The sequence below is a fragment of the Heloderma suspectum genome, chromosome 1 (genome assembly GCF_057233095.1).
Source record: "Heloderma suspectum isolate Gila_16-S chromosome 1, 16-S_ref, whole genome shotgun sequence".
Taxonomy (NCBI): domain Eukaryota; kingdom Metazoa; phylum Chordata; class Lepidosauria; order Squamata; family Helodermatidae; genus Heloderma; species Heloderma suspectum.
The window spans coordinates 336592404-336613994 of record NC_139458.1 but is presented as its reverse complement, the minus strand read 5'-3'; the positions used below and the strand labels follow the sequence as shown (position 1 = coordinate 336613994).

General features: G+C 44.0%; 1 protein-coding gene across 1 annotated transcript in view; it reads left to right on the top strand.

The window, feature by feature from the left end:
• The first annotated feature begins 11073 nt into the window (after positions 1-11073).
• The window catches only part of MOXD1 (monooxygenase DBH like 1), a 70517-nt gene continuing 59999 nt past the window's right edge, over positions 11074-21591 (top strand). Inside the window, exon 1 of the mRNA XM_084827539.1 lies at positions 11074-11481. Coding sequence (XP_084683665.1) covers positions 11209-11481 — 273 coding nt within the window. The 5' untranslated portion in view covers positions 11074-11208. The remainder of the gene's footprint in view (positions 11482-21591) is intronic.

Here is a 21591-nt window from a genome sequence, read left to right as displayed (position 1 = left end):
ATGCTTAATTGCCTGGGTTTGCAGCTCCAAGACTATTACGCATGCATGCGTGCGTAATAGTCACTTCCTTCAGTAATCATTTTGAGTACATTGAGCTGTGTCATCAACCTTTTGTGACAGATCCGTGAGAGCAGGCTTCCCCAACCTGGTGCCCTCCAGCCATTTTGGACCACAGTTCCCAGAATTCCTTACCATTTGCTGCCTGAGGTAAGTGCCTCACTGTGCACATAGAAACAATGTGCATAAACCTTGTCTGTACAATTACAGACCCCACAGTTTGACCGGTTGTCGTGCATAGGGTCTTTCAAAACGTCACTTGAATGTGGGTACAGCATGGGAGGAGGGGCAGCAGCTGTAACTCTGCTCTCCCCCCATCCCCCCAACATGAGAATTATCCAAAAGAGGCTAGAAAGAAAGAAAGCATCATACGTTTTGACTGGAAAGCAGCCTTCACTCAGAGTACATCTTGAAACCATTATGTAAACATATCATAGGTTGTCTCAAAGCTGACAAAACCAGGCTGATCTCTGCTTGTGGTCTCCTAAGAAGTTTTGTTCTTTTATAGGAATGTGCTTCTTTCTCTCCTCCTAACAGAATTTTCCTAGGTAAGAGTCAGTGCAGGCATGTTAGATAACTGGCTAATGCAGAGGTGCTCAAGATCAACAGAAAATGGGCTTAAGACAAACTGTCAAGGTGTCTAGGGAGGGACTAAAGCACTCTGCGTTTCAACATCCAGTCTCTCTCAACAGGCCAGTTTGGACCTCACTAACATTTTCAGTAACCATGTTAGATCAATTAGCATGGTTTGTCTACTGACTGATTGTATTTCTCTCTCTCTCTCTCTCTCATACAGAAGCTGCCCTGGCTTATGAATTGGCCAAGTTGATCACCCCCTTGTTTTGATGTTATTCCTGGGAAGCAGAGGGTGCAGCCTCTCAGTGGCCTTATAATTCCTGGCTTATGAGTCTCTGTGCTGTAATGGCTAGCCAGGAAAGTGGCTTGACTAAGGCAACCTAGTGAGTTCATATGCAAGGCAAGACTTGAAGCAGGCACTTTTTCTGGTGTGTACAGTTCCCACTTGTAAAAACAACACTGCACCAGTTTATCCTGTGCCAGATGAGTATCCTTGTGCTGTGTGGATGTAGCTTTCTCGCTGTGCTATCTCCACGGATGTATGAATGTGAGTTGTGCATATGTGCTACCCTCATGGGATTGATTGATTTATATAAATCATGGGTGAGTATGGCACTTGTAAACATGGTGGGTTGGATCCAGATTTACTTCCTCACCCTCTTCTTCCACAGCAGCCTTTCCAGCCCCTTCAATATGCTACACAGGAGCCAGAAGACCCTGCTGAATAGACTGAGCTGTGGTGTGGGGGAAAGGAGGTGATGTCCAAAACTGGGTGGAGGGACCTTCTGCAAGTGACATTGATCTGATTGGGGAAGGCATGTTGTGGGTGCAGGTGTTTCTCTCATGGAAGGTCCCTTCTTCTCATGGAAGGCAGATCCTTGATACAACCCTATGGGCTTTTCTATATGAGGCTTTTAACCCTCACTTTTATTGAGGCTTCTGCTTCCGGATTCTTGTGGGATTAAGATCAGCTGCTTTGCATGTGTATTTTTTCCCGCAGGGTTTTCTTTCTCAGCTTTTCTATATGTTCCATTACACAACCACTAGGTGGCACTGTGGTATAGCAGAAATGTGCAAATACACCAGGGTTTCATGCCACCATTCAGGATATACTAGACATTCCTCATTAGGAAAAAAAAAATGCTAAAATGGTTGCAAATCACAAGAGGCCCTGGAGGATGATGACATTGTGTAAAGGACCAGCAAACTACAAGGAGTGAGGAATCACGAGAGCATAAAAAAAAAAGCCTTGGGCAGAAAGGCTCTGTCTTAACAATGGCTGTCCTGCCCTTTCTTTGTCAGCTAGATTACTAAGTAATGGCCTTTGATGCTTCATCCTCAGTAGGAGTCAATGGCTGGCTAAGAGATAGTTGCAGACTTCTTTTGAGTGTTTTGAAAGGGAAGTCTATCAGATCATGTAAGGCGTGATACACACCATCCATCCCCAGCTAAGGAGAGGAGGCTGATGTCAGGTGCAGTGGCGACTGGTGCAGTGAAGGCTCAGATGTCAGTGGGGCAGGGAACCCAGTCTGGGTTTCAATCAGAACCAGTCAGAACTCTAAAGGAGCTATCCAAGGCATTGTACCCTTTTGGGGGATAGGTGTATTTTGGATAGCCCCTTTAGAGTTCTGACTGGTTCTGACTGAAACCCAGAGCAGATTCACTGCTCAACTGACACCGGAGCCACCAGCCTCCACTGGTCAGATGTGTGTGTGCACGCATGTGTATGTGCATATGAGAGAGAACATGAAAGAAGCAATTTCTGGAACACAGACACAGAAAGAAATAGAGAGATTGAGCTGAGGGCATGTTGTGGGTGCAGATGCTTCTCTCTTGGGATCTCATGTGGGGTGGCAGATTAATAGGAATGTGCAATAATATAGTGAAGCTGCCCAGTTGCTCAAACTTATGTTGCAGAGCTGTCCAATTCCACCAAGAACAACAGCAGCAAGAACCTAATTTGTTTACACCAGCTGGAAAATAAGCTAGCCTGCTAGGCATATTATATGTTGTGCCATGGGAAATATGCAGAGACAGCAAGGAGAAAAGGCAAGTTAGGGCACAGGTACAGGCCAGCTCAAAGTTCTCCTACACACAGCTCACCCCCTACTTCCATCAGCCGTTATGGCTCAATAGAGGCTTATCTGTTCCCACATATTTCGCCTTTTGCTAAGGTTTTGCAGGAAAATATACCCCTCTCTCAAATGGTAAACATTTAAACTACTGATATGTGTACACCAGTTCCCAGATTTTCCAGTGGAAAATGCTGCAGGTCAGCTAAAGGATAAATCACTTTTAATTCAGCATGATGGGAGTTTAACTGGTAATATTGCAAAGCTCTGAATGTAAATTGGAATGAGTCAGTTAAATGAAGTCTCTGTGCCTTTCGGCACTAATCTGTGAATGGTCATGATGGCACCACCCTACACCACAGTAATGCTCTCAGGGTCAAATTAAACATTACTTTAAAGACATAGGTAGTGGCTACAACTTTTTTCCTACTCAAAAGTAAGTTCAGGGGCCCAAAGCAGATGGATACATTACTATGGGAGGTATGGGGCTTTAGCTCTTTGCTCGCTGCTGCGATCCTGATCTGGATTGGGATACTCATGTCTACGTTTTACATTGCCAAAATAGGATAAATGCAATTTGCAGGTGTGGGGTCCCCAATCTGGATCAGGACTGCACTGCACTGCAGTAGAGACCAAAGGTTGTAGGGTTTTTTTAAAGCCCTTTCCACACCCTAGGATTCCAGTCCAGATTGTGTTTCCCATGCTTATTTTTGAATAAGGAAAAAAAAGAGACATAGCTGCTAGCTAAAGCATTCTGAAGCATGTAGTTTGACCCTCAGACAAGTTTTTTTTCATAATATCAAAAGAGATAAAGTAAAAAAGAAAATCAAGTAAGGGTGCAATCCTATGCATGTTTAGACAGAACAAAGTTCTACAACTTCCAGCATTCCCCAGACAACAGCGCTGGGAGTTGTAGGCTTTTTTCTGTCTAAACGTGCATAGGATTGCACCCTAATAGTACTTTATTTCATGTCCCAGTTGAGAGTGTGATTTAGTATAGGCAAGTGTGGTCACAGAATCATAGAATAGTAGGGTTGGAAGGGCCCTATAAGACCATCGAGTCCAACCCCCTGCTCAATGCAGGAATCCAAGTCAGAGCATCCCTGACAGATGGCTCTGTCAGTGTATGCCACTGGCTGTACTTCCTGAATGGGTAGTGCCCACTTTTGTCAAACCCCTTGAATGACAGCTGAAAGTCCTGGCTTCACTCCCATCTAGGTATGTTTCCTTTCAACTTCAATGTGGTGGTGTACAGAGGCCAACTACCAAAACAGTTATCCTTGTTCCAATATTTCTGGCCCTGACTGTACCAAGTACTTGGAATTTGGAGTGCAGTCCAGAGAACAGGGAATTAATTTGGCGACTATAAATCCAGTCACAGATTTGCCATGGAATTTCAGTTGACTTTGAGCAAGACACTCTCAGGTTTGGCCTCATTTCCTTCCATCTGAGCAATGGGAATAATAATGATTTACATGATGATTTACATTTATAATAATGAAACATGATTTCAGACATTCCATATAAGATAAATGAATGCATGTGGGAGTAGAGAGAGGGGTGGCAGTGTCAAACCCCACCACAACGTATATGAATTTGGTGAACTGTGTAAACATCCACAGGCATGTAGAAACTGTACGCACATAGGTTCTGTACACGCAGTCAGGTCCTGCAAAAAGCCTGACTGGAGAACACTAGATTGCTGATCTGAAAAAGCTATAATCTTGGATAAATTAGATCAGCAGTTATAGGAACTGTGATTACTGAGAATTAATGAACTCAGTAGATCCTTCTATAATCCAGGCTTCATTTTAAAACCCTTGGATATCCACTCAATATATCCTCTTATAGATTCAAGTCAGTTTAACCCTGAAACTTAGTGTAAACGGCACTCCCAAAGTTATGCACTGCTGATAGTAACAGCAATCCAATTTGGACTTTTTAGAGTTTCCCCCGCTCTACTAGCTTGAAATTGCCTCTCTCTGCTTTTATTCAGAGGTCCTTTACCTCTTCTCTGGATATAGTTCTGTAAAGCTTGCTAGCTTCCAAACAAATTAGCACACAGGCCACTGATGGATATATGAGTCTTAAACTAGGGACATAGGTGTGTGAAAAAGACTGATAGCTTGGAGGCAATGCTCTTTGAAGGCTCTGGGGACACATTTTCAGGATTTCAGAGACATTTTCGGAACATCTGCCCCATTGAACCATGAGCCGTGAAGGAAGGTGTTTGAGAGGAAGATGTGAGGGCCTGGAACTGAAACTATGTCAGCTGAAAATGTCTGCATGGCACAGCTTGAAGAAAAGATTTCAAAAAGGGAGTTTAAAAGGCTAAGTGGAAACATGTGATCTCATGCCTTATTTTAGCAATGTGGTGTATGCAGCTCTGTTTCTGAACTATGTACCACATACACGGCATAGAAAAGTGGGCCTACTGATTTCTAAAATCTAGCTCCTTTCCTTAGTTACATTACTTTGCTTAGTAATAGTTTCCGTCTCCTTAATTCTATGATGACATCATTTCATTTACAAATTAAAGTGTGAAAAGTGTACATTGTGGTTGGAAGAAGTGTCAGTTCTCCTAATTTCACACAGGTTTATGCCCTTCTGCTGCCTCTTTTCTTGTGGATTAGATCATATTTCCTACAAAGTCTAAATACACGAACAGGAATAAAATACTAATCTGCTTCAGGATGGGACATAATTCCAGAAGACATTGTTTGTCGTTCTGAAAAGCGATTGGCCAAAATGTGGAAATCCTTTGGAATTCTCCTGCTGTTCCCTAATGGTGGGTGGTTTGTTGTTAATGCTATTTAAAAGTGACCATAACATATAAAGTCTCTCAAAATGTTATCCATTCACAGTAAGTTGTCTTCCAGTAGGGATGTGCATGAACACCCCCCCCCCCCGATCTGGCTAGGGCTGAATGCCCCCCCCCCAACCTGACTCAGCCCCAAACCCAAAGCCAGATTCAGATGACCAAATCCTGCTCCCCCCGCCGATGCCCCCATGCAAACCTCCAGCTCCTTACCTGGGCTGCCTCCTCTGTCTCCACCACCACCTCCGGCACTGGCTCTTGCTGCAGGGAGTCGCCATTTTTTAAATGGCAGCTTCCTGGAAGTTGCCATTTTAAAAATGGTGACTGCCTGCAAGAAGAGCTGGCATGCGTCCAGGGCTCAGGAGCTGGCAGCAGCGATAGTGGCGGCAATGGCAGCAGTGGTGGAGGCAGCAGCAAGGCTGGGCTGGGGTGCCAAAGCTCCAAAGTGCACCAAAGCACTTTGGAGAGCCCCCGACCTGCTTCGGCTCACTTCATGCCCCCTCCACTTCACCTCAGAAGGTGTCTGAAGTGGCCTGAAGCAGCCCACTTTGACTCAGGCTTTGGGTCCTGGGCCAAAGCGTTGCACAGCCCTAGTATCCAGAGTGTTATTTGTATGAACAGCAGTCATCACAGGGATTATCAGAGACCGTTATAACTTGTGAGCATCTGGCATATTGAGGCATTACACCTGGCACTCAAAAATCTTCCATTTAATCTTTACTACTATAATGTGTCACATTGCAAGCACTTTAAGCAGTGGCAATCAGCAATGTGTGTGCATCTGGGACTCTATGAGTAAGCCACAGATGAATTACATATATTAGAGTGATTAACAAAACAGAGTGACTAACAAAACAAAAATATTAAAATTTTAAAGCAAACCGTTTCGGCTTCTGCCTTCTTCAGCTACTCTGATTTTATTATTTATTTATTTATTACATTTCTATACTACCCATAGCCAAAGCTCTCTGAGCAGTTCACCACAATTAAAAACATAGAATACAACATGATAAAACACAATATAAAAGTTTAAAAGTACAATATAAAATAACAATAATAACCAAATAAAAACTAGCAATAGTGTTGTTGTTGTTGTTCAGTTGTTAAGTTGTGTCCAACTCTTCGTGACCCCATGGACCATACCACGCCAGGCCTTCCTGTCCTCCGCTCTCTCCCAGAGTGTGCTCAAGTCCATATTCATTGCATCGGTGATGCTATCTAGCCATCTCATCCTCTGCCGTCCCCTTCTCCTTTTGCCTTCAATCTTTCCCAGCATCAGGGTCTTTTCCAGGGAGTTTTCTCTTCGTATTTGGTGGCCAAAATATTTGAGCTTGAGCTTCAGTATCTGTCCCTCCAATGAGCAGTCAGGGTTGATGTCCTGTAGGATTGACCGATTTGACCTCCTTGCAGTCCAGGGGACTCGTAAGAGTCTTCTCCAGCACCACAGTTCGAAAGCATCAATTCTTCGGCGCTCAGCCTTCCTTATAGTCCAGCTCTCACAGCCATACTACTGGGAAAACCATAGCTTTGATTATGCAGACCTTTGACAGCAAGGTGATGTCTCTGCTTCTTACTATGCTGTCTAGGTTTGCCATAGCTTTCCTCCCAAGGAGCAAGCATCTTTTAATTTCATGGCTACAGTCACCGTCTGCGGTGATCTTGGAGCCCAAGAAAATAAAATCTGTCACTGCTTCCGTTTCTTCCCCCTCTATATGCCAGTAAGTGATGGGGCCAGATGCCATGATCTTAGTTTTTTTAATGTTGAGTTTCAAACCAGCTTTTGCACTCTCTGCTTTCACCCTCGGCAAGAGGCTCTTTAGATCCTCTTCGCTTTCTGCCATTAGGGTGGTATCGTCTGCGTATCAGAGGTTGTTGATAATTCTCCCGGCAATCTTAATTCCGACCTCTGATTCATCCAACCCGGCGTTTCTCATGATGTACTCTGCATATAAGTTAAATACGCAGGGTGACAATATGCAGCCTTGTCATACTCCTTTCCCAATTTTGAACCAATCGGTTGTTCCATGTCTGGTTCTTACTGTTGCTCCTTGACCCTCGTACAGGTTTCTCAGGAGACAGGTAAGGTGGTCTGGTACTCCCATCTCTTTCAGAATTTGCCACAGTTTGTTGTGATCCACACAATCAAAGGCTTTAGTGTAGTCAATGAAGCAGAAATAGACATTTTTCTGGAATTCTCTTGCTTTCTCCATGATCCAGCGAATGTTGGAGATTTGATCTCTAGTTCCTCTGCCTCTTCGGAACCCAGCTTGTACTTCCAGTAGTTCTCAGTTCACATACTGCTGAAGCCTAGCTTGTAGGATTTTGAGCATCACCTTGCTGGCATGTGAAATGAGCGCAATTGTATGGTAGTTTGAACACTCTTTGGCATTGCCCTTCTTTGGAATTGGAATGTAAACTGACCTTTTCCAGTCTTGTGGCCACTGTTGAGTGTTCCAAATTTGTTGGCAAATTTCTTGACTTCCTACTTTAGCATTCCAATCCCCTATGATGAAAAGGACATCTTTTTTTGGTGCGAGTTCTAGAAGGTGTTGTAGGTCTTCATAGAACCGATCAACCTCAGCTTCTTCGGCCTCAGTGATTGGGGCATTGACTTGAATTACTGTGATGTTGAATGGCTTGCCTTGGATTCGTACTGAGATCATTCTGTCGTTTTTGAGATTGTACCCCAGTACTGCTTTTCCCACCCTTTTATTCACTATGAGTGCTACTCCATTTCTTCCAAGGGATTCTTGCCCACAGTAGTAGATATAATGGTCACCTGAATTAAATTCGCCCATGCCTGTCCATTTGAGTTCGCTGATTCCCAAGATGTCGATGTTCAATCTTGCCATCTCATGTTTGACCACCTCCAGCTTACCTTGATTCATTGACCTTACATTCCAGGTTCCTAAACACTATTGTTCTTTACAGCATCGGATTTTCTTTTCACCACCAGACACATCCAGAGCTGAGTGTACAAAGATGTAAAATACAGTAACAGATTTAAAATAACAGAAACTGAAAGACTAAAACTTTTATAGAATATAGAACTGCCACATTGGCTATAAGACTTCGTGACTCATATTGAAGTAGCTGAAGAAGGTGGAAGCTGAAATGGTTTGCTTTACAATTTTAATATTTCTATTTTGTTAGTCACTCTAATACATAAATTTTAAAGTGATTAATTACATCATTCTGGGATTCAGAGCACACACACACACACATATATATACATATATATATATAAAAACCACACACGCATGCATACACACAGAAAGCATTTTACCCCACTTGACAAGGTAAATAGGAGTATGACATTAAAACAGTAGACTATTTAAAGAGGTGCCGATGGTGACAATTTGCGTTTTCCTTCTTTCCTGCTCAATGGGCAGTTGTTTCTAATAGCCTGTGTTAGGGGAGGAAGGGCCCAGTCCCAACTTGGTAAAGCAGCAGCAGCAGCTGGCAAAGAAGACGATTATGGCAGTTTAGTGGCTTCTTCTTCAGCTGTCCACCCCAGCCCCCTGCTTTCCTTTCCTGAATAAGCTTTGCTTAGAAATGGGGAATCAGGAGACAAAGTGTTGTTTCAGTGATACAACATTGGTGCTAGGATTCTTACCTCTCTCTCCTGCTCCCTCACCCACATCTATCTATCTATCTATCTATCTATCTATAGATATATCTGACAGATTAAAGCCAAACCCACGCTTCTGTTACCCTGTTCAGCTTCCAACAACATGCATTTCAAACATTTTCCAGGATTTAATCAGCTATGATTTCAACATTTGCTTAAATGTTCAAAATACCAATGTAGGATAACTTGTCAACATCCTACAGGGTAAAAAGTGATTATGTGAATCAGCCTCTAGGTCTAAAAGTCTTCTGATGTAAACTGACAGGTGTCCTATGTGGGAGTGGAACTTGAATTGCTCAGGCTGATCACGTCACAGAAAAATCCACCCTTTCTCTATCCTCACTGCAAGTATGACTAGGTGGTTAAAACAGAACGAAGCAGTATCTCATAAACAATTAAGCTGGGTATGATGCACGGTCAATGTTTTTCATGCGACTTTTATATAAATCTTTTGGAATCATACTGTTCACTGTGTTGTGACCTGCCCTTAGCCCTCAAGATACAATAGCATAAACCGTCCAAATAACTAATGTCCCCACCCTGCTGATTGCACGATATGCTCTAGCTTGTCCAGACTGCAGCTTGCCTCATGAATGGTTCAATGCTGTGGTTGTGCTAAACTGCCTGGATGGCAGTGGCAGCAGTGAGAGGGTGTAGGGGCAGCGAGGGATGGGGGGAACCAAATGAAAGAGATACTATTTAGTACAGGGATTTTGTGCCATGGTCTATCCATCACTCATACTGGTTTTCCTAAACCTGATCTGCTGGTTGGACTAGCAAAGAAGGGATCAGTACAGGGGGTTGCTGCAGCCCCCCATGTGTTCCAAGTGTGCCAAACTAGTGCATTGGAAAACCTGAAAAAAACCTCTGTCTGGAAGCAGGATATAGGTTACAGCAGTATCACAAAGTCTTGGGCAATAATTCCACCACAATCCAGTGCTTTGGCTCAGCTGTTTTTCTAATCTCCCAGTGTGTCATTTGGGCTATTGGGGGGCGTGGGGGGGGGCATGGGGAAGCAGCCTGTGGACTGGCATTGTCCTCATGAGGCTTGCTAGTAGGGAACTAGCCTCTCCCCTGCTTACCCTCACCAGCCCATAAGGATTAGGCCAGGCTTCCCATACCTGGTGCCCTCCAGTTGTGTTGGACTGTGACTCCCATAATTCCCGGCCAACATGGCCCATGCTGGCTGGGAATTATGGGAGTCGCAGCCCAACATATCAGGAGGGCACCAGGGTGGGAAAGGCTGGAATAGGCAAAGTAAGGCGCGCGCTTGCGGCTGATTTTAGGTGTCATGAAAGGGCAGCAGGTTGTTATTTCACTTATTGCTGTTGCATTTTTGCCGCCAGGGAGGGGAGAGGTGCTCGTTGGCTTCTCTGCCTCAGGGGGCAAAATAACTCGGCTCGCCTCGCACCTCGACCCGGCCGCGGGGTGGGGCTTGGACGGACTGACGGCCCAAGGACCCCTTGCCCTCTTCCCTGCCACGCAGCAGGACCCCTGCGAACAGGAACCTGCGTGGCCGGCGCAGATTCTGTTCAAGGGGAAGGCAAGGAGTCGGGAAAAGTTTCTGCCCTTGAATTCTTGCCTGTCACATGACGATGGCAGCTCCGCCGCTTGTATCCAACGTTAGTCCCACTGAAGCCCCATTCATTTCAATGGGTCTCCTCTGAGGAGGCCTGGCATTGGCCACGAGCTAGTATTGTCTCTGCCGTTCTGAGGAAGCAGCCCACCCTCCTCCCCTCCCCTCCCCTCCCCTCCCCTCCGTCTCTGTCCTCAGGCCGACCCCGCTGCCCTCTCAGCTCCCGCCCGCCATCTCCCCGGTTGGCCCCCAGAGCCCGCCAGCCTTGGCCTCGGCCCTGGAGGACCGCTCCTGCCGGGGCGGGGTGCCCGGCTCCCGCCCCCTCCCATTAGCAGGCGCGGCGCCCGGCGGCGGCGCCAAGAGGTGGCGGAGGCGGCGGCAGCCTCAGTCGAAGGCGCTGCCCCAGCTGGCGGCGAGGTGCGCGCTGGCGCCAATTCAGCCTCTGCGTCTCGGAGCGCGCGCGGGGCCGGGCAGGAGGATGCGCCCCTGGCCGCCGCCGCCGCTGCTCCGGCTGCTGCTCGCCCTGCTATGGGGGCTGCCCCGGGCGGCCGGGCGCCACTACCCGCACAGCGCCGTGCTAGACGGGGCATCCCGCTACCGGCTCTGGTGGGCTCCGCAGGGCAGCGCCGTCGCCTTCCGCCTCGAGGTGCGCACTCAGGGCTACGTGGGCTTCGGCTTCTCCCCGACGGGAGCCATGGCTTCGGCGGACATCGTGGTGGGAGGGCTCGAGCGGGGCAAGCCCTACCTGCAGGTGAGTCGTGAGGGCGGCGAGGAGAACCGGCTCTGAGGGAGGGGCGGGCGACCTTGCTGTCCCAGGGGCGAGTTGTAAGGAGAACGATGTGCTTTGCGCTGGGGATCACGTCAGGATGCAGTGGAGCAAGGGGGGCGCATTCATCCTTGCCCTGCCCACGTTAATTTTTCAGAAGAGGGTCCCTGGGGCTGACGACTGATCCCGCATGGGCTCGAGTCCCTCATTACAGGATAGTACTGCACTCTGTGTATGCCCAAAGGCTCAAGTTCCTCACTGTAGGGTAGTGGTGCATTCTGTGTATGCTCAGAGGCTAGAGTCCCTTACTATGGGGTGTTAGTGCTTTCTGTGTATGCTCAGAGTCTCAGGTCCCTCACTGTAGGGCAGTAGTGTACTCTCTTTATGCTCAGAGGCTTGTGTTCCTTGCTACAGGGTAGTAGTGCTCCCTGTGTATGCTCAGAGGCTAGAGTTCCTTACTATGGGGTATTAGGGCTCTCTGTGTATGCTCAGAGGGTCAGGTCCCTCACTGTTGGGCAGTAGTGTACTCTGTGTATGCTCAAAGTCACACTCCTCTTCACATGAAGGTCATTCATCAAATACATCATGCGTTGAGTGGGGATGGGATTGCTATCAAATCATGACAACTCGTGACAAGGAAGGTTGGGTGTACTGATTGAAATGTGATGTTATTATGCATGTGCTTGCTTCTCTAGAATAATCATTTAGTACATCATTTATTTACTTGGTGCCAATGGGTACATTTTCTAAGGGACATTTTCTAAGCCTTGAAAAGTTTGAAGTGTTTTAAAAAGAAACAATTTACATATTTTCAGTGAGCTTTCTATGTTGTCAGTACAAAGAAGTAACATGGTAAGACATGAAATTAGGCATTATGATATATTGTGGAGTCATTGTGGCATGTATGAGATTTTTTATTGGGGAGTCTGCAGTCCTACACTAGTGTGGCAAAGAGTGTAAGGGTTTAAAAGGTGTTTTGGTTTTTTTTAAGTGTGACATATTTCATCAATAAACTTATCCCCAGGGTTGAGTCCTGGTACGGAAACAGATTCTGAGTTCATGTATTTTGGGGCTGAGCCCTGGCAAGACTTGGTCCATTTAAGTCCTAGCTAAAATGAAAATCTGGATAGAATAAAGTGACCAGATGGACAGCGTGCCAGTTGGAGGACTAGGCAAAGCCAGTTCCTGCTATTCCCAACTGTCCAGTTCTTATCTCACACTGATAGAGCAATCCTGATCCAACTATGTTCCAAGGTGCTTATTCCCAGGGAAGTATGGATGAGATTGCAGCCCTAGTTTTAGCATTCTAATGATGACAAGCTCCAAAGTATGTGTGCACGTGCACAGATTCTTGAAGTAGCTAATACTTCAGTGATTAATAATGTTAGTGATGCAGTATTTGCCCACTGGCCTGAGCACTCTCATAACACCTCTAAAAAAACCCTTTTTGCCAGGTCTCTGCAGTCCACTCCTCCAGCAATAGTTTTATCTCCCAGGAATAAGGTTCTTTTATCAGTTCCTATGGAAAGTTCTCACTTCCCAAGGTCTGGGGTGGCAGATGAATTGAACAATGCATGTCACGCTTAGTTGACAGTTGATTGGAAAACACATAAATGATTGAAACAAATGATATGGTAAAAAGCAGGAGCTGTGAGCTGAGTTACAAAATGATGAATCATAGCCTCCCGCTCTCATTCAGCCTCCCCCAACCTGGTGCCCTCCAGACGTTTTGAACAACAACTCCCAGCATTCCTGACCTGGCAGTGCTGGCTGGAGCTGATGGGAGTTGATGTCCAAAATATCTGGAAAGCTCCAGATTGGGGGAGGAAGGCTGCTCTAATTCACAATACCTGAGATTTTGTGCTGTATTCCTTAAATACTTATTTTAAACTCCCCTGGGTCCTAGACACAAAAGTAGTGTCTCTTTAAATACTAAGCATGCTGCTCCAGAGCAGTTCCCCAGTGTGTGCATGCTGCATGATTACTTTATCTATGGTTATCTCTGTCGATGCATTTCTGAAGACATCAGCCATCTGACTAGGCACTCCCAAGGTAGGCTGACTAACAGTAACACGATCCTATCTGAAATAGCATTGGACAGTTCCTGTACTTGTCAAAGCCTGAGCTGGATTTATCAAGGGCCTGTTGCTTCTCTCCATGCAGCAACAGCATATTTTTTTCTTCATAGCTTTAACAGACAAATAAAATGTTAACAAATTGCCACCAGGCTTAGATGGCATTTACCCATCTAAAATTCTGAAATAACTAAAATGTGAAGTTGATTTTTTTTAAAAAAGGGTGGGAGGAGGGTAACATGACTAAAATCTTCCCTACCAAAGGGTTAGAAATTAGCTGGTGCAATTTTTAAAATGGTATCCAACAAATTGGAGACCTATTGGCCTAATATCTACCAAGTAAATTGATAGAAAGCATTTTAAAGCTGCAATGTTTTACACACTTACCTGACCTCAGTCCCATGGAACTCTGTGGAGCTTATTTTTGAGTAGATTGCATGGTTAAGGTTAGAATTATAAAACATAGAAGAACCAGCCTTGATGAGGAAGAATTAGCAGGGCTTCTACAAAGGACAGTCTTGTCTAACTCACTTTTTAGAAAACTGTGAGAATGCCAAGAAGCATGTAGATAGGGGAGGTCTGGTTGACATTACATACTTGGACTTCCAAAAAGCTTTTGAAAACATCCCTCACAAAACGCTCCTGAGTAAATGTAACAGCCCATCCCAGGATAAAAGGACATAGGAACATAGGAAACTGCCTTATACCAGGTCAGGCTTTTTCTCCATCTAGCCCAGTATTATTTACACTGATTGACAGCACTGTATAAATACTAGGTAATAATTATGAATCAATTTATCTGTCATTTGACCACTTTGAAATTCCTTTATTCTTTCAGTTATAGCACTGATTCCTAAGAGATTACTGAACAAGTAGCAAGCCTATGCATGTCTGCTCAGAAGTAAACTGGATTGAGTTCAGTGGGACTTACTTCCAGATAAATGGGTATAGGATTGCAGCCTTTTTTAAAAAAAGTAACATACTTTTCAAGATAAATAGCTGTGAATGCAGACATCAAGATGATATGAAGTATGATTTTGTTACTGAAAGTATGTTTTTGATAAAAAGAAAGTTATATTAGTAAGAGGGTTCCAAACCTCCACCTCTGCGGATGTTTGAGTACTGCTATTATCCCATAAAAGCAGACTTAATGAGAAAAGGTACATTATATTTTACACCAATATTATTACTAAATATTATTATTTTCAAGTATAAAATGGTATAAAACTGCTATACTTTCCTCAGCTTAACTGATCATCAATAGTAAAGATAGACATTAATGTTCAAAAGTGGCAGCATTTGCCAATTGCCATGTACTTACATTTTATATCTTGGGACTATTTGACTTTCATGGGTATATACATCGTACTTCTGAAATTATTGATGTCTGAAAGCCATTGGCTACAATGCAGCACAGAATTGTGTGCTTAAGATGGGGGTGGACAAACCTGAAAGCTTTGGTTTCTTCTTATTTTTTCAGTCTTAAATTCAGTTCATCCCATTCCCACATCAGTCTGAGACATATTTTTTTAAAGTTTGAGCAAACATTTGTATGTATTTTTGTGCACATTTCTCCTAATACATGCATTTTGTATGCAATTTTGCCTAATATGTGTTTTTGCAAGTAATTTCCCCTAATATAACACATTTTGAACACTGTTTTCACATATATACATTTTGTATGCACTTTTTAAATTGAACTTTACTGAAAAATTTAGAGGAATGCAAATTATGAGGGATAATTGAATTTCAGTTAGCATATGGGTTAAAAAATCCAAAATTAGGCAAGTTCGCATTAAAATGTGAACCAAACTAATTTATTCCCTCAGCCCTATCTTAAGCCAATTTATTTCAGTGAGAGTTAAGTGTGCATAAATATACCCTGGACAGTAAACTCTCAGATAACCTTTTCAAAGTAGACATTTAATCATGTTTTCCCTTTAGTTATACCTATGTTTCTCTTCATAAATTAGACAACACTTTCTAAGGCCGTCATTATGCATGATGCTCTACATAGTTTCATAAGAATAAAAAAGATAAGTCCTGCCCCAAGGAACTTGCAATGCATATGAATTTTTAAATAAAACTACTTCCATTAATGAGAAGATAATCAGCCCTGTAAATAAACCCCTGTAAATTAAAAAAAAGTGGCTAACCTGGCAAAATATATACTACTCTGGATTTCCATCCTGGCCATGTTGGTTAGCTTAGCAGGCTCATAAAAATTTGCCTTCTACTAAGTGGGCTAGCAGAGGTGGATGTTTCCCCCCTGCCCTCGCTGAATCTCCATGCTGGTTGTGGAGGAAGAGGAGTTCCTTCCTCCTCAGCGAGCACAGAAACTAAACAGGCTTGTGGAGGAGGAATGGGGTGATTCATCTCTCCTCCACCTGCTCACTCGCCTGCATGGAATTCATGATTGCCCATGGCAACCAGGTGTGTTGTACAGACATGGGTGATACAGATAAATTTAACTCACATCTGTAAAAGATCACAATGGAAACTTTGAACTGTGGAATTTGAGCGCAAGAATGTCTGCTACATAGTATAACAAACACACATAAAGACACACAACAGTATGTCCAAACAAGCCTGAACTTTCCTCTTGCATAGTTTTGTTTTGTTTTGTTTTTGTTTTAAAAAAACAGGAATTGGTTTCCCACATTCCCCAGCCCCCTTCAATAGGTTTTTTTCCCCCTCCCAAGTGCTATAGATCAGGAAAACTTAATAAAAACAGAAATTAAATGAATCTTTCTCTCTTAGCCTCCTGAAGTTTCCATTGTGTTTTACCTGAGGCTTTTGCTTTAGTATCTGGTATGATGGAACGGAACTTGAAAGACGATTCTATTACCTCCTTGTAAATAGATCAATCAAGCAGAAGGGTGCAATTATGTTATGGAGACAGAAAGACAAAAAAGAACTTTACAAAAGCCCAACATATTCTTTAAAAGTGTGGCTGAGTGGAGAGTGAGCAGGGAATGACGCATTAGTGGCCAAGCATTCCAGGAGTTTGGAGATTAGAATGGAAGACCAGCACCAACTATTTGGAAAGTGAAAGGCTCATGTCTAAATAAGAGGGGTCTCTCAAGCATGCTTAATAGCTCTTCTGTGAGGGGTGGGAAAAGAGTGAGAGTTGAGCTAAGGGGGGAAAAGTTGGTAGAACTGTGAAGTGCTGCTATATAGCTAATTGCAGGCACATTTTTAGGCCTTTGGTAGTAATGTAGCTTCAGACCGGTGAGGCTAATGTGAATATGTTTAAACATGGGGTAGAGTGCAGTGAAGCAAAGATGCTTGATGGAGTAAAGATGGGTGCTGCCTCAGAGAAATTGCTCAGTCTGTTCATGCTTGTACTTATATTACCTTTGCAATATTGCTGAAGTAAGTTTTTCAAAAGATTATTTGCCATGAGAGTGCTCAAGGCAGCTCTAACTTTTGCATCTAACTTGTTTTTAAGCCCTCTCCTTTGTGCTCATGAATTAACACAGCTTGCATTTTCTTGCTCTGTTGTAGGCCTCCTCCTTGGTCTCCACCCCCATCTGGAATTGTGCATCCCCACCCGTAGCACATATTAGCTGAGCGATCCATTTTGCAGAGAGTAATCCTTCTTTATGAATGCCTGTTTTGTGCAAGTTATGCAAGAAGGTTGCATTGTAAAATCTTTCTGTTGAACTCTTACACAAAAATAGCCCTTACTTGAGGCATAAATCCTTTTGTGGATAGCTCTTCATTAGTACTTGAAAGTGCTGTATTCTTTATAACCCTTGTTCATTAGCTGACACCCAAAATAAAGAATATGTGTTTATCAAATGTATTGCATAGAATTAATTTATAGAGGAATACTCATAATACATTTTCAAAGGCTGGAAAATAGTGAACAGAACTGTATGCTGCTTTTAAATGCATTCATGCCAACAGCAACAAAGAAATGTTTAGAAAACAAATTGAAAGGCAGAAAGGGAGATATGTCAATGTGGCACATACTTTACAACTCTGCTGGTGCTGGGTTGAAGGCATTTTATGCCTCTGCGTAACTTGGGGGAAATCACTGTATCTTTAAGAATCTCCTCTGGCATGTTAGTGTGGGGCACATGGAGACAGGGTTCCATATATTTTCTCTGATTGGATTCCCCTATTCCTTCTGGTAGCACTGCCACCCAGAATGGAGAAGAGGGCAAATACTAACTGTCAAGAGCATGAATCGAGTCATTACTTGTGATACTTTCATTCATATGATGTTCGAAAACAGGATGAAATAAGACTGATGCATAGTTCTTTCTAAATCTGTGAGAGATCCCATATTAACAGAACAGGACATTTTATGACTGAATTAATTGTAAAGGACTGTCACCGCCCGCCTCTTGCCCAAAGTATAAGTCTACTAGTAATTCAAATTACCCATTGCACTGAAATATTAAGCCGCCTCATTCCAAGTAGGGCTTGTGCTTCAATCCACTTTGGAGGCCGATTTGGTGCTTCAGATTTGGCCCCAATCTGCTTCGGACCGATTTGAACCGGATCCAATCTGCTTTGGACTCTGGATCTGAAGCAAGATTCGGAAATCTGAATTATTCAGATTTTACATTTTTCCTTTGACTTGCATTGGAAAACAGAAACGGCCATAACCTTTTTAGTTTTTATGATAAATGCATGCAGTTTGGACACCTGGCAGCCCCTGTGGAGGTTATTGAACCTGCCAAATTTCAGACAGTTAAGTCCAGTGACTTTTGTGTTAGCCACAGGAAAAATTAGCTTTTTCAAGAAAATCTTGTCAAAGCAAAGAGCTATAATTTCTCAGTGCTTCCACATAAGTGCATGGAATTTGGGGACCTGGCAGCCACTATGGAAGTAATTGAACCTGCCAAATTACAAACAGTTAGGTCCAGTGCCTTTTGTGCTAACCATGCATAAAGTTTCTTTTTCTCAAAAACTAAAAAGGTTAAAAAAAAAAAACCCTGTCAAGCTACACAGGGGATTACAGATCTTGATCAGAAGGTGTTTAAGGTGACAGTTAGGAGGTCACTATCCCTAATCTCTGTTGTAAATTTTTTTGAAGTGCAAAATAACCCCTTCCCCAGAGTACTTTCCTTTTGTCTGTCCTATCCCCCACTGTTCAGCTTCACTGGATGACCTGAGGCTCTTCATTAAGGGAAGAAAAGTTAAACCTCTCTTTGGTTGCAATACACATTACAGTGGAGCTTATTTATTGCACTGCTCCACTTTCTCTACTCCATACTGGGTATGGGGTAGGCAGGCAGGCCAAGAGCAGCACCACAGATGGTGATATGCCTAAGATGCTTCATGTGTATTGTGTGTAGTGTTTTACCCAACAGTATATATTGGATAGTTTATATGTACTGCTTTGGCCACACACTGTTTGCCTGTGCGCAGTAATGTGTGTATGCTGCACTCACACAGCACACACACACAAGACTAAAAGAAAAGCAGATACAGAAAGAAAAAAAAACTACCCCAAACGCTAAGGGGTGGAGGGAAAGGAGATAACACTGACTATCTAAAGCCCAATAGAAGTGTTTTGTTTTTGTTTTTGTATTTTGGGGTTTTTACAGGAATATAGTGATGGCTGAAAGCGAGGAGGAGCTGAGGATCCTTATGACAAAGGTAGAAGAAGAAAGTGCAAAAGCTGGGTTGCAGTTAAACCTAAAAAAACCCAAGATTATGGCAACCAGCTTGATCGATAACTGGCAAATAGAGGGAGAAAACGTGGAGGCAGTAACAGACTTTGTATTTCTAGGCGCAAAGATTACCGCAGACACTGACTGCAGCCAGGAAATCAGAAGACGTTTACTTCTTGGGAGGAGAGCAATGACAAATCTTGATAAAATAGTGAAGAGCAGAGACATCACACTGACAACAAAGGTCCGCATAGTTAAAGCAATGGTCTTACCCGTAGTAACCTATGGCTGTGAGAGCTGGACCATAAGGAAGGCTGAGTGAGGGAAGATAGATGCTTTTGAACTGTGGTGCTGGAGGAAAATTCTGAGAGTGCCTTGGACTACAAGAAGATCAAACCAGTCCATACTCCAGGAAATCAAGCCAGACTGCTCACCTGAGGGAATGATATTAAAGGCAAAACTGAAGTACTTTGGCCACATAATGAGAAGACAGGGTACCCTGGAGAAGATGCTGATGCTAGGGAAAGTGGAAGGCAAAAGGAAGAGGGGCCAACCAAGGGCAAGATGGATGGATCATATTCTGGAGGTGACGGACTCGACCTTGGGGGAGCTGGGGGTGGCGAAGGCCGACAGGAAGCTCTGGCGTGGGCTGGTCCATGAAGTCACGAAGAGTCAGAAGCGACTGAACGAATAAACAACAACAGGAAAATAGATGAAGAGTTGAAAAATGGGAAGGGAAGGAATTGAGAAAGGTGGGGGGAGGCGAGGGGGAGAGCTACAGAACAAGCAGTACAGCAAGAAAACAAACTGAAGCTTAACTAGAAGAGAAAGTTTTAAATATTTATTTGTTTTTTTAAGAATCTAGAAGAAGGATTTAAGGGACACTAAGATTAAGAAATGGTATTGAGAAGGGATAGGTAGGTACTTGGAAGAAGCTGCACCAGCACAATCCAATAATAAAGAACTCTCCTCCTTCTATCAGCTCTCTCTCCCACTGGGAAATGAAGTGATTGGAGACTGTTGGGTTAAAAGTTCAGCCCTATTTGCACCTAGAGATGTCACTTGCCAAAGCTCAGTTCTCCCCTCCCAAATCCTCCTCTTCCCATCCCTAATCTTAAGCAAATGGTTACATTTCCCAGACAGGCTGTCTAAGCTTCAGAATCATCCGAAGTCTCTGACCCACTCCAGATCCACTTTGGATCTAGCCCAAATCGCCCTGCTTTGGTTCGGAATTCACATCTGAAACTGAAGTGGTGCACAATCCTAATCCTAAGTAAGACCAAAGGGCTATCACTATGCTCCAGCGCTGTTTACTCTGACAAGTATAGTTTTACTCTATAGTTTTTATAGTCTTTATAGTTTTTGTGAACCGCCCAGAGAGCTTCGGCTATTGGGCGGTATAGAAATGGAATAAATAAATAAATAAATAAATAAATAAAATAATTACTCTGGCTGTTTTACTCTGGCAGTACTAGACCAGTACTTTGTCTGGCAGCAGCTCTTCAAGGTTTCAGGTAGAGGTCTTTCTGAGTTCTGCTTCCATGGTTACCTTTACCAGAGGCGCATGGGATTTCATGCATTCACAGAATGTGTTCTGCCACTGCACTGTTCATCCTCCTGAATGGAAAAGCATGCACTCTTGTATCCCACCCTGCCCATATAGGTAATATTTTAGGAGACAGCTTGAAAGTGTTGCTGAAGGGAATGTAAATGTTTCTGCTATAGCTGGTGAGTGTGTATGTGTGCATGTTGTGGACTGAGAAGCTATATAGCAGCGGTCCCCAACCTTTTTGGCGCCAGGGACCGTGGAAGACAATTTTTCCACGGACCCGGGGGGGGGGGGAGGGTTTCGCTGGCAGACTTCTGGCCGCTGGGACACAAATGGCGTCCGCATAGCAGACATCATTTACGTCCCTATTCTTTGCAGTAATCAGCTATGTAAAGATTTACATAGCCTATTACTTGAAGAACAGGGACGCAAATGGTGTCCGCTATGCGGAAACCATTTGCGTCCCAGCAGCTGGAAGTCTGCCAGCGGCCAGAGCCGGCTGGCAGTTCCGTGAACTCACCGTGGAGCAGAGCCAGCCAGGGCCGGCAAGGATTCCGGGGCGGGGGGACGGATCGCCTCCCCCACCCCTGCGGATCCCCGCGGACCCAGGGTGGGGGTTTCGCATGCCCCTGTGGCATGGTTGCTAACAGGCCACAGACCGGTCCCGGCCCAGGGGTTGGGGACCCCTGCTATATAGCACAGAAGTGAGGACAGGAAATAGTTGTTATGATAGTTCAGTAGTTCTGCAGGGTACAAAAATGTCAAACCTCTGACCATTGGAAGTCATTGTTTTCTAAGACTCTGACAAAAATGAGTACATATATTTCTGAAGTTTGATAAC